This window comes from Vipera ursinii (assembly GCF_947247035.1).
Source record: "Vipera ursinii genome assembly, chromosome: 1".
Classification (NCBI taxonomy): Eukaryota; Metazoa; Chordata; class Lepidosauria; order Squamata; family Viperidae; genus Vipera; species Vipera ursinii.
The window spans coordinates 69,080,851-69,094,283 of NC_139512.1; the positions used below are offsets into that span (position 1 = coordinate 69,080,851).

At 39.6% G+C, this 13,433-nt stretch overlaps 1 protein-coding gene across 1 annotated transcript in view; it reads right to left on the reverse strand.

The window, feature by feature from the left end:
- Positions 1–5,211: 5,211 nt before the first annotated feature.
- PAPLN (papilin, proteoglycan like sulfated glycoprotein) overlaps positions 5,212–13,433 on the reverse strand; it is a 77,935-nt gene continuing 69,713 nt past the window's right edge. The window contains exons 24-28 of the mRNA XM_083350538.1: positions 11,557–11,694; positions 9,333–9,460; positions 7,461–7,569; positions 7,023–7,198; positions 5,212–5,431 (exon numbers count right to left, since the gene is read on the reverse strand). Of these exons, the coding sequence (XP_083206664.1) occupies positions 5,283–5,431; positions 7,023–7,198; positions 7,461–7,569; positions 9,333–9,460; positions 11,557–11,694 (700 nt within the window). The 3' untranslated portion in view covers positions 5,212–5,282. The remainder of the gene's footprint in view (positions 5,432–7,022; positions 7,199–7,460; positions 7,570–9,332; positions 9,461–11,556; positions 11,695–13,433) is intronic.

Genomic DNA, 13,433 nt, shown 5'->3' on the forward strand with positions numbered 1-13,433 from the left:
AAAAAAAATCCATACACCCCTGTTAAAATGCCTGTTTTTGGAATGTAAAAAAAATCAGACCAAGATAAATCACCCCAGAATTTTTTCCACCTTTAATATAACATATAAGCTGTACAATTCAATTGAAAAAACAAATTGAAATCTTTTAGGGGGAAAAATAATACAAGAAATATAATAATGTGGTTGTATAAGTGTGCACACCCTTTAATACTTGGTTGAAACACCTTTTGATTTTATGACAGCATTCAGTGTTTTGGGTCAGGAGCCCATCAGCATGACACATCTTGCCTTGGCACTCTTTGCCCACTCTTCCTTGAAAAGTCCTCTCAATCTGTCAGATTGCAAGGGCATCTCCTGTGCACAGCCCTCTTTGGGTCACCCCACAGATTTTCAATTGGATTCAGGTCCGGGCTTTGGATGGGCCATCCCAAAACTTTGATCTTCTTCTGGTTAAGCCAGGGGTTTTCAAACTTGGCCCTTTTATGACTTGTGGACTTCAACTCCCAGAATTCCTCAGCCAGTGTGCCTGGCTGAGGAATTCTGGGAGATGAAGTCCACAAGTCATAAAAGGGCCAAGTTTGAAAACCCCTGGCTTAAGCTATTCTTTTGTTGATTTGGAGGTATGCTTTGGGTCATTTCCATGCTGAAAGGTGAAAATCCTCTTCATCTTCAGCATTTTAGCAGAAGCCTGAAGGTTTTGTGCCAGAATTGACCGATTCTTAGAATTGTTCATAATTCCCTGCACCTTGACTAAAGCATCAGCTCCTGCTGAAGAAAAGCAACAATCCCAAAGCATAATGCTGCCACCACTATGCTTCACTGTATGGTGCACACTTGGTGATGCACATTGTTTTTGCACCAAACATACTTTTCGGGATTATGGCCCCAAAATTCAATCTTGGTCTCATCAGACCATAACACAATTTCTTACATGCTTTTGTCAGACTTGATGTAGGTTTTTGCAAAAATATAGCCTGGCTTGGATATTTTTCTTTATAAGAAAAGGCATCGGTCTTGCATCCTTACTCCCCAGCCCAGGGGTGAAGAAGACAGGAGATTGCTGTTACATGTAGTACCCAACCAGTACTAAATAAAAATTCCTGTGGCTTCTTTACTATTGATGTAGACCTCTTAGCCTCTGGGACTAGTTTTTTTTCTTGCTTTTTCATCAGTTTTGGAGGGACATCCAGTTCTTGGTAATATCATTGTTGTGACATATTTTTTTCCAGTTGTTAATGACTGTCTTCACTGTATTCCATAGTATATCCAATGCACTGGGAAAAAAATTTGGACACTTCTCCTGATACCTTTCAACAATACCTTGTAAGCCATTTGCAGCCCATGGCTTTTGCTGTAAGAGGCAACTGAGTAAATGTCAGAAAACTCCTACTAGAACAGTTGAACTTTATATGGGCTTGATCAGAGTCACTTTAATTGATGGCAAGTGTTTATTGACTACTATTTTACCATTAGTTTGAATGTGATTAATTCTGAACAGGCATAGCCCTGCTTATAAGAGAATGTGCACATTTATGCATTCATACTATTGTACATTATTAATTATTTTTCACCCTAAAAGATTTCAGTTTGTTTTTCCTTTGAATTGTATAGCTTGTACAGTATATTAAAGGTGGAAAAAAATTCTGAAGTGATTTATCTTGGCCTGACTTTTTACATATCAAAACTCTGGCCTCTTAACAGGGGTGTGTAGACTTTTTATATGCACTGTACTTGATCTTTAATTTCCTTTAACTTCTGCTCCCCCCAAAATAATTGAAAATACCATTTAAATGCATAGAGGAATGGAGCCTTGCTGTAAATTGATCAGTATGGCTTCTGAAAAAAGTAATCTTGCCTCACCAAAATTTTTGATGATGTTGCCCACTCAGCTGCCATGGAGTTTTTTAGTTGGATTTGCTACTGGGGAAAGATTGAAGGAGAAATAAATTGGCAATTTTCACATTGCTGAGAGGTGTACAGTGGGATCCTTAGGAATCACATTATGACTGATGTTTATTAACTGAGCTGGAGTTAATTACATGTACTTGTGAGACCAGAGTACTATGTACTGGTCGCTCTATTAGAAGCATGATATTGTAAAATTTTAAAACATACAGAAAAGTGCAACCAAAAATGATCAGGAAGATGAAGCAGCTTTGCTATAAAGAAAGACCACAATAATTGTGGCTGTTTTGCCTGAATGAAGGCAAGATTTAATAAAGATATATAATTCATGGTGTGGATATTGTGGAGAAATATTTTCCCTTGCTTCAGATCATTCAATATAAAGAAAATATAGGGAGACTCAGAACTTTTTCACATAGCGCATAGTTAACTGGATTTTATTGTCAGCGGCTGGGGTAAAAGTCACCAGTTAGAATGGTTTAAAAGGGGGTTGACAGGTTCATGGAAGATAAGACTTTTAGTTGTTATTGATATTATCTGTTGATCACCTAGATCATAAATAGTATGCCTTAAAGCAGGGGTTTTCAAACTTGGCCCTTTTGTGACTTATGGACTCGCTGACTGAGGAATTCTGGGAGTTGAAGTCCACAAGTCATAAAAGGGCCAAGTTTGAAGACCCCTGCCTTAAAGCCTGATTTCTTGGAAGCAACAGGGAAATAAGACTATCCTATTCCAGTTCAGATTTTATATCCTACCTTTCTTTTAAAAGCTCAGTGCACTTTAAAGGGGATCTCTTCATTTTATTTTCACTTTCCTCTCCCCTCTCAATGTTAGAGGCTGGGTTGGGAAAAAGTACCCGGCCCAATTTATCCAATGAATTTTCATGGCTAAGGGTGGTTCTAATCAAGCATTCTAATCATACTATCATACCGAGTTTCACCATTAAAACCTGTAAGATACCATCATTAAAAGCACTGAGACATACCTGCTTTGATTGTCAAATTTTCTATTCTGAAAAACTGGCCCTCGAGGTGGTGAATAACAGAATAAGAGTTGGGAGGTACTTAGAGGTCTCCTAGTCCAACCCCCTGCTCAGGCAGGAAACCCTCTACCATTTCAGACAAATGGTCGTTCAATCTCTTTTTAAAAACTTCCAGTGTTGGAGCATTCACAGCTTCTGGAGGCAAATTGTTCCACTGATTAATTGTTCTAACTGTCAAGAAATTTCTCCTTATTTCTAGGTTGATTCTATCCTTGATTAGTTGATTTTAAGTTGGTTGCCTGTTGCAAGGTTACCTTCTCAATCCATTAAAGGGGAGATAGAGTCAATGGATTAATGTTTTTGATGAATGGCATTCCCTGAGGAAAACTTGTGCTTATGATTATAAATGATAGTTGGGGAATGATTTGCATGTGTAAAAAAATACCACATGCCTTCTCTCTGGCTTTTGTAAGATAATATTTGTACCTTCCATGAAAAATCAATTCTGAATGCAAGAAAATACAGACATGTTTTGTTCTCTGTTTGTCTACATGTCTCTGCTACAGTTAAATTATACTAACACTGAATTAATTTGCATCTTTATTGAAGAAGCTGAAATCTTGTTATCTCGTTCATACGGCACCCCACAGTTCTGAGCAGCAGGTAATAGGCAGAAGATCGCCTTGTTCCCGTTACTAAACATTCTGCATAATGTGCTGTAAATACTGGTTTGTTCATTTTTTTATAGGAGCAATTGATAAATGTTTCTCATTTTCAGTGAAGATAGTCCCATTGTAAAATCAGATAATTAAAAAATAGATTTGTTTGGGAGAATTTGTTTTTCATTATTTGGTTAGCTATTCATGTATCAAGCCTATAATGCAGTAGCCCAACTATAAATCATATAAATCATATTTGTATTCTGATCAGCTTATCTTAGTATAAACAACATAGATATGGCAGATTCTCATATTTGTTTTTCCATCAAGCAAATTAAAAAGTATGGTATTACAGATACACTTTGTTTCTAAAAGAAATGAGATCTTGAGCTACTTAAAATCTGGGAAGGTTTCAGGTTAATTGAGTCCATAATAATGGACCGAAAGCTATAGCAGGAATCATGTGAGAAAAAAACTGCAGATGTGCCAGGAATGTTGGCTTAAAGGAAATTATACTAGTTTATGGTATTCACAATCTTTGAGACACTTAAAGGTTGTGAATAATTGACAACCTTCTAGTTAACACATACAGGTTTGGGATGAGTCTAGTCTTGCACCGTAAAATGTATTTCTAGTCAGCCATTGAGAATGCATAGATACTGCAGTTTGAAATTCGACAGTGCCAATAGTCATCCTTGCATTAAATAATTGGGCACATAGGATGGGATAATGAAAGAGGTAAGGCATACTTTTCCACAATTCTGAGGCATCAGCAAGCAATTCTGTTGTGATGCCATGTACACTAGTGGGGCTGGCTGCACAGTGCTTTGAAACATACAGGAGTGCAAATTCAGTACTTGTCTATGACTCATTAATGCAGTGGTATCTCTGGAGATTGCGTGGCTGCAGTAGTCGTGAGATTCTAGAAACAACACCACTTCTCAAATTGCACAGCCCTCTGGTATTTGTTTATGGAGAAGAGATGCAACAGACTTTGTTTCCTTTTTCAAAGGCCTTAATGCAATTGTATACATGTTTAATTGGAAGAGAGGATCACTGTTTAATGAACTTACTTCAAGAAATACAGCCTTCCTGTTTTAAGAGTATTTGAAGTACAAAACCTTGCCACGTCGCCGTGCATTTTCCTCTTCTGATGCTTCTGTTTTCTATGTATTTCCAACAAATATTAAGTGATACTTGCTGCTGCTAGTTAACTCAGCAATAGTTATCTGTATCTGCTGAATAGTTTCCTGTATCTGCTGAAAAAACAATCATTGTCTGCTTTAACTGTTTAAATCTGAACTGCAGGGACATTTAAGATAACTGCAGGAAACAAGTTTCTAGGTCAGTATGCTAAATTTCCACAAAAAATGAGGTCAGCAGTTTTTCTTAGTGAGTTCTGGCACTAATGTAGCTTTTATGTTTGATTTAAAATGTGTTGCTATCCTTGAAGCAACTTTCCCACTTAACTTGTAATTCTTGTCTGTATTGTTAAGCTTTGCTAGTGGAACAATTCTTCATTTCCTTAAATGAAAAGCCTCAGCCTGCTGTTAAGAGGATTGGTATTTTCTCTTGCAAAACAAAATACAGTTTAGGAAGGGGAAGGTACCATTTCTGCCAACTATTCTCCCTGTTCTCACATTAGTTGTATTGACTACCCGTGTGTATGCTTGATAAACAGACGGGAGATGAGTGCTTCTGGAGTAGGATTGCAAGAAAGGTAGTCAGCCTGTGACTCAGCCATAGCGGCGAGAACAGCTGGCACAGCAGAAGCTGGAATAATACTCATTGTTGCAGAGTTGAGCCTGTAGAATCAGATCACAGTTAGCAAGGTGTGGCTGATCAGCACATTCCCTGCTTGTGTCCACAGGGAGGGATGCTGGCACTAGAAGAGTAAGGAAAGAAAGGAAATGAGAGAGAACCAAACAAGGTGTTTTTCATAATCAACTGGGAGCGATTACAGTAGTTCACTTTACTGTTATTTACATTATGGCTATTTAACTGCATGCAGCGGAAAATATTCCTATCTGCTGCAGCTCCAGCAAAAAAATACTGTGAATGGAATCTACCTCTTGGCAAACATTCAAAAGTAGCAAATGGCCACATCAGCATTAGCGCATTTTGAGAGAAAATTGATTGGTTTCTGCCGAGTTATTTCTCTCAATGGCAAACAGCTGTTTCAGGCTGAAAATAAATGCTCTGCGCTACAACAGCAGTTACAGCTTAGTAGTTCCTGAAGTCAAACAGGCATTAGTTTAAAAGCCTTCGACCTTAAAATTGTCTTCCAAGCAATATTAACTGTTACTGAATGTAATAGAATTTATTTGTAAATAACAGGGACTGGTTTGTCTCAATGATTTCATTGTTTCTGACTATGCAAAAATACCACTTTATAGGAAAGCATGCAGAGGCGGACTGCTGGATTGCTTTTCAGCCCCCTTACCAGCTGTGGCAAAAAGGAGTGTCAAGATTTTAGGCACCAATTAATAATTTATTATATTTATATGCTGCCCGACTCCCAGTGACTCTCAATTCTAAATTCTCATAGCATCTCCAGCCTTGGCTAGGTTTGCCCCAAACTGAGGAATAATTTAACCGATTTCATAGAGACAACCACAGGAAAGAGGACCAAACCCTGCAATCTGGAATAATTACAGGTTCAACAGCTTTTCCCTTAACAATTACTAGCTGCTACTAACGGCTCAAGTGGAAATAGGACTACTGCGGAACTGTGCCCCCAACCACTGCAGCAATCCGTAAGGATGCCATGGTTGATGGTATTAATCCCCACCAAGAAATTAATAGCATTTGGAAGCATCCAAGACATCCTTCACAGGTTTTTTTTCCTTTCATATTTAATTTAATTTAATTTAATTTAATTTATTGAGATTTATATACCGCCCTTCTCCCAAAGGGACTCAGGGCGGTTTACAGGGCATAAATATAAATAACAATATAAACATTACAAACATTAAAAAACAATTAAATCAGTGCCTGGATAGTGACTGAAAGATACCTAGTAAATCTACTTCTTTGGCTTTGTAGCTGATCCCCCCATCACCTTCTCAAGCGTATTCTCTAAAAAGGGAAGGTTGGAGACAGTACCGAAGTTGTCCAATATGGCTCTATTGAAAGATAACCCCTTCAGGAGAGCATGCACTACTGCTTCTTCGAAGGCAGGTGCCATCTTGCCTTCATAAAGAGACATTAACCACTTCCAGATGCAAATAATTCTCTTTTCAACTCTGCCTTCCATACACATACGCTTTCATTAAAGAGTAGCAGATATAATGTAAGGGTTCTAAAACAAAAAAAGGAAGCCCAGAGGTATCGGGTATGTTTCTACAGTGGGTCTACAACAGAAAACATTTCCAGTCCTGGAAGGAAAAGCACATGTCACATTTAAGGTTGCACCTGCTGTGAAATCCAGTACTGGAAACGAAGAAAATTTAAAAAGAACAAATAGGCACACCCACCTTCTGGCCGTCTTTTGATGACTTTCACATCTGTACTGGCACTGACCGAATTATTGCTACTGTAAGCATTACACGTATAGGAGCCCTCATCACCAAGCTGAACATTGTTTAGAAACAAGCTTCCATCTTGAGACACATGGATACGATGACCATCTGATCTTACTGGAACCCCATTTCTATGCAGAAGTAAATAATTAGTGGTCTTGCAGTTGCTGCACACTGTCCCCAACTCCCAGTTACAAGGAAATAAAGGGAGGGTTTGTATTCAGAAAGTCTTCCAAGGAACACATAAATAAACGGGGTTATTTCAAATGAGTTTGAAAACTAAATCTGGATTCATCTTCCAAGTAGTTGGTTGTTGCTTGATAATTTCTTTCATGCTTCAGTAGTACTAAAAGGATAAGTAAATATAGCTGGGGATTTTTCCCCTCTGCTTACCTTGACCATCTTATGTTTACATTGTTGCCTGTCACAACACAATGAAGATGAGCATTCTCCCCTTCAGACACAGAAAGCCTGGGCAGCAAGTCAATAATTCTCAGGTCTCCTAGGGAGGAAAAGAGTGTCCTCAATTCCAGGAAAATTTTGCCCAAGTGTCATCAAGTTATGTTCTGAAAATGCAGCTCTGATCGAACAGCCCTGCTCTGCTCGTGTGAACTTGGCCTTTCTAGCTGAAAGACCATCTACATGGGAGAAGAATCTCAACATGATATCCACAATAGAATTCAACACAGAGAAACATTGTGTAACCAATCAGCCACAGTTAAGTACTTCAGAAAGGGCCCGCAACTTGGGTGTCCTCCTGGATTCACGGCTTAACTTGGAAGACAATCTAACTGCTGTGACCAGGGGGGCCTTTGCTCAGGTTCGCCTGGTGTGCCAGTTGCGCCCCTTTTTGGACCGAGATGCCCTATGCACGGTCACCCACGCCCTTGTCACTTCTTGCCTGGATTACTGTAATGCCCTCTACATGGGGCTGCCCTTGAAGTGCACCCGGAGGCTTCAGCTGGTGCAAAATGCGGCCGCGTGGGTGCTTATGGGAGGATCTCGATACTCGCATGTTACACCACTCCTGCGCGAGCTGAATTGGCTTCCGGTTGCCCTCCGGGTGCGATTCAAGGTGCTGGTAATAACCTTTAAAGCCCTACATGGCTTAGGCCCAGAGTACTTGCGAGACCACCTGCTGCCATTGTCAACCTCCCTTCGCCTGGTTCGCTCCCACAGAGTCAGCCTCCTCAGGGTTCCATTGGCTAGGCAATGCCGTCTGGTGACCCCCAGGGGGAGAACCTTCTCTGTGGGCGCACCGACCCTCTGGAATGAGCTGCCTCCGGAGCTGCGGACGGCCCCTGACCTTCGGTCCTTCCGCCGTGACCTGAAGACATGGATGTTCCAACAAGTGGGCCTGGACTGACTTATGGTTTTAAATTTGGATTTTATTGGGTTAAATTGTCATTTATTTATTACATCCATTGCTTAATTCTTTTTTTAAATTTTGTACTTTATGTTTTTAAATTTTTTATTGTTGTGAGCCGCCCTGAGTCCTTGGGGAGAAGGGCGGCATATAAATTTAATAAATCTCAATCTCAAATCTCTTCTCTATGGTTGTTCCTATACTGATTAAAGGAGAAACTGTTCTCATAGCAGTAACTATATCTCCTTCCTACATTTATTCTCTCTTGCGCACAAATAAGTCACTGCAGCAGCAATTTCCAGAGGCCCGTTTTCTTGTTTCTAGAGCAATATTTCCACTAGGAGCTTAAACCAATTTGAATTATTTTAACCATCACCACCAAACCTTTTTAAAACACTTGTATTGAATAATTTTCTACACCTCTTGAACCTGGCACACTTTAGGGGAAACCCTAAATATCTCACTCAGATTATTTGATGATACCACTGATGAAACTAGACTGATCTCATGCCTAAAGAGAATTGTGAAGCAAAATAACAACAACAACAACAACAACAATAATAGTAATAATGTTGGAAGGAACCTTGGAGGTCATCTAGTCCAACCCCCTGCTCAGGCAGGAAACCGTATACCATTTCAGACAATCCTGTAGAGTTAGTTCTGTAATCTTAAACACAACATTCAGCTGTTACTAATTTTCTTGTTGCCAGCAGGTTTCAATTGCCGGAAATATGCTGATAATTCACTCTCCAGATTGGATATATTAATCCACAACTAAAGCTTAATTTAATAACAGTAGCACAAAAAAGGACCATATTTTTCTCCAGCAGCAAATTCATTACTTATATTTGGATAACACTGAAGTAAAACTCCCCCCCCCCCCCCACACACACTACTACCTCTAGGTCTAATTTGAACTTTTTTCTGATCTTGGTCCCGGCCATTAGAAGCAATGCATGTAAAGAAGCCGGCATCTTCAGATGTCAGATGACTGATTAGCAGGGCACCATCAGGTTGCTGCCTATGCCTGGAGATTAAAATTAAAAAAAAATGAATTTTAGAAGAAGAGGAAATACATTTACTCACAGATTAGAGACTCCTTTTTGTAAGAGGCTAATGGCTCAAAATGTATTCTGAATATGAGTTATGAGCTCCTAAGATTCAAACATGTTAATAATCTCTCTGGGATCAGGTGTCATCAGTCCTGCCTAATTGCTGCAAGCTAATTAAAAGTAGCTGGATTATATTGGACTAATCCATGGTTTGCTGCGTAAACCACAGTTGGCTGGGTTCTTAAGGAAACATAAACTGTAAAGGTGTTTGGTTTTAACTTTGCATCCTGTGTGAATCAGTCCACTCTTAAAACTAATCTTTTTGAGCAGCTGGTAGTAAGTTGGCTGTTTCACTTAAAACATGCAGGAGTCCAAAATACAAGAAGCATTGAGCTGAGTATAATTACAATGCAAGGTATCCATCCAGGCAGACTACTATAAACAGTTTTAAGAACAACCAACATCCAGGTTGTCAAATGAAAGTTTTTGACGGATCACTTTAGCCCACAAATATTGAGTAAGTCATTAAAATGAATGAGTTGCTATTTGAACAGACAAAGCAGGAATGTATAATAGAGAGATAGTCTCTGGAAAATTAGGACATCCTTTTGATATTCTGTCTTCTGATGTACATGGGAGAGGGTCTTCCTAGTTTATCCCCACAGTAAGAATTTAATGAGGGAGGATGAACTAAGGATCGGTGACTGGCCCAAAGTCAATTCAGAATGCCATGATTGAGAGAAGATTTGAAACTGCCTAGTCCTAGATACTGATCATTATTACATTATGCTGTGTTCCAACCACCCTGATCATGTTTAGCAAAGTTCATTGACAATAAAGGAGGGAAAGGCTGTCTGCTTGGGTTTTCCCAGTTTTTTTTTTAACATGGTGCATTTCAGGCCATCTTACTCAGCTTTCTTTAGCTGGAGCTATTTCACCTTTGTGATATGCTCTACTAAACATAGGGCAGTACAGGGAGGAAATAAATGCTATGAAAAAGGTGTGGTTGGTTGAGTTATGACCGCTTATTCGGCGATCCTTCAAAGATATTGTGTGATAATGCTAAACAAGAGGGAGATCTGACTATCACAGCACCTCCAAGGTCATGCGATCAGGTAGGAGTTCGGTGCCGAATTTGCAATTACAATGTCAGAGTGAGATGTGATCACAATTTCCAACATTCTCTGCCAGCTTTCCACAAGTAAAGTAATAGGGAAGACAGCAGGAAGTTTGAAGTTACTCCTGCTGCTTTTTTTGCTTATCTGTAATCCTTAGTACCTGCCTGTGGCATTCTGCTGTGGCACCCACACATCTACCTAAGGTTGGTAGTCTGTCCGTGGCACACCTGCCTCCTGTGGCACCGGCCTACAGCACCCACCCTGACCCTCCTACACCATCCTGCCCCACACTCCACATGCATCATGCATCTCTCCCCAACTTGTGGCAGAAAACATCAGCTTGATTACCTGGGACTTCTGCCTCTTCCCACTTAATGACCCACATGATCCTAGGGTTATGATGGATCCTGGAATTGCTGTTGCTAAGTAATGTGCTCATGGCACTTTATGACCATGTTGCTTAGCTATAGAAATTCCTGGTCCTAAATGTTTTTGTAACCCAAGACCTACCTGTGACAAAATGTAATCTGTTTGCTCAACTCATTCAGTAACACAAAACCAAGGTTAAGGGTAAATAAATATTATGTGAACACAGACTAACTGATTTTGTTAACCACGTTATATGAAGTCAGTTGCTGTGCATTAAACAGTTACAGAGACTTCTAGCTTAAGAAAAAATAGCAGGTTATCACAAAAGGTTATACAGAAATTCATGTGGACCAGAAAAATGTAAGGAAGTAGGAGAAAAAATAGAGGAAAATGTGAATAGGAAAAAAAGGCCTACTGAAATATGAAAGCATGGCTGTAGAGTAATACAGAGAAGAGAGTGTCCTAAGGGAAAAACAGAAAGCGAAAATTTACACACACTTAATTTACCTACTTTATTGGAGGCATTGGACTTTTGCACAAAGACAGCAAAATGAGAGAGTAATATTGTCAAAGATATAACTTGCCTGGCAGATGAAATAGGATGGCCATCCTTCTGCCATTCAATGGTTAAAGAGGGGGAAGACTCAACGCGACAAGGCAGTCGGACTTGTTCACCAATGCTAGCATCAACTATCGAAGGCTCATTCTTATACATTTTTAACCTGCAAAGTAGATACATAAAATGTTTTTTTAAAGGATCAGAATTCCTTCTTTGATTTTAATCGCTCTTTTCAGCAAGTGCTGGGGGATTTCCTTGTCAATCTGTAACCAAGTTGGCTGAAGGCCAGGTTTGCCATTGGCAAAAGATGGTATCTCAGGCCCAAGCCAAAATAATTCCAGAGCAGTTTCTCTCTGTCTCTGCATAGTTTCCTGTTGGTCTTTTTTTGAGAAAATATCTGGAGGATAAAGTGGTAGAAGTGATGCCTGGGACACAAGTGGAGAACAACAAATAGTGAATCTGCTGAGTATATGTCCAAGGATTTGTGATTCCTACTGGCTCATCAGTTGGCAACCTTGGCTAGATCAGTCTTTGCCCAACTTGGGCTGCTGCACTAATTACAACCTTATCTGAGATATGTGGACTTTAAGATAAGATGAGATGAGATAACTTTTATTGCCATTTTTACTCTGAGCACACTGGCACACATTAAAAATGAAATTCTGTTGCCTGTTCTCAAAACAAAGTACATGAATTACCAATAATCTTTTCTGCCATCCTCACCACTCTCTGCACCACCTTCCTGCCTGAAGCAGTAATGCTACTAAACCAGACAGTAATGCCATATGACAGGATGGTCTCGATCGTCCCTCTATAGAAAGTGGTCAGGACAGGGGAAGGAAGATGTACTTTTCTCATGCCATGCAGGAAATGCAGGCGTTGCTGTCCCCACTTCACCAGTGTCTCACTGTTGAGTGACCAAGCTAGCTTTACTTAGGCGATTCATGTGGCATCATCATACATCTTGAGTATTGTATCAGGCTCTATTTGGGTATTTAGAAGCTATCCAGAAGTTTCAGTTGTATAAAATGCAGCAGCCAGAATCAACAGTTGTAGGTGAGAATATATTACATCTTATTCCTGACTGTACATTGGCTCCCCATTAATCTTTAACTACAATTTAAAGTACTGATTTTAACCTAGAGAGTCATTTATGATTTGGCTCTGTGTTATTTGTAGATCTGCATTCTCCACTGGAGTCACCGAGACCAATTCAATTATAAGGAGAAGGATCTGGTTGTTTCCCATTTTCAGGAAGCTGAGGGGGAATGGGGGGGAGAGAGCAAAGCTGGGAGCGTTGCTTTTCCTTCTAATGGAAGTTAGATTAACCCTGACATTATCTCCTTGAAGAAGAAGAAGAAGCTGAAAAAGGTGTATAAATTTGATAAATTAAATTTATCTGTATTATATAATTGAACTTTCACTCTTTTTTCCTTTCACCATGATTTGAATCTAATTGGACCAATACAGAGATTCCTCTTCAGCCAGTGTGGGGCTGTCTCTTAACACTTTACCAAATGTAGGTTTGTATAAATACATCCCCGCTAACTGTTCTCTTGGCTACAGGCCCAGATAATGCTGCTAGCCACAAGAATCCCATGTAACCGAATGTGTTCCTTATAATTTATCTGGCTGTGTGTGATGTTTTCAGCAAAAATTTCAACAAAATCATGCAGCTGTCTAGGGACCTACACCAGCCAGTTAATCCAGATACAGCAGGTTAGGACTCCTAACCTGTAAGCAAGAATAAAGAATAACGTAACTGAATACTTAAGACACATGACTGCAAAACAAATGACTCCCATTCCCTTTGATAATGTTCCATGCATGCACTCTAGTTTTTGACTGGAGGGTTATTTCCAATTATTGAAGCTAGTAGCAATTGCTAGAGATGGTTCAGGG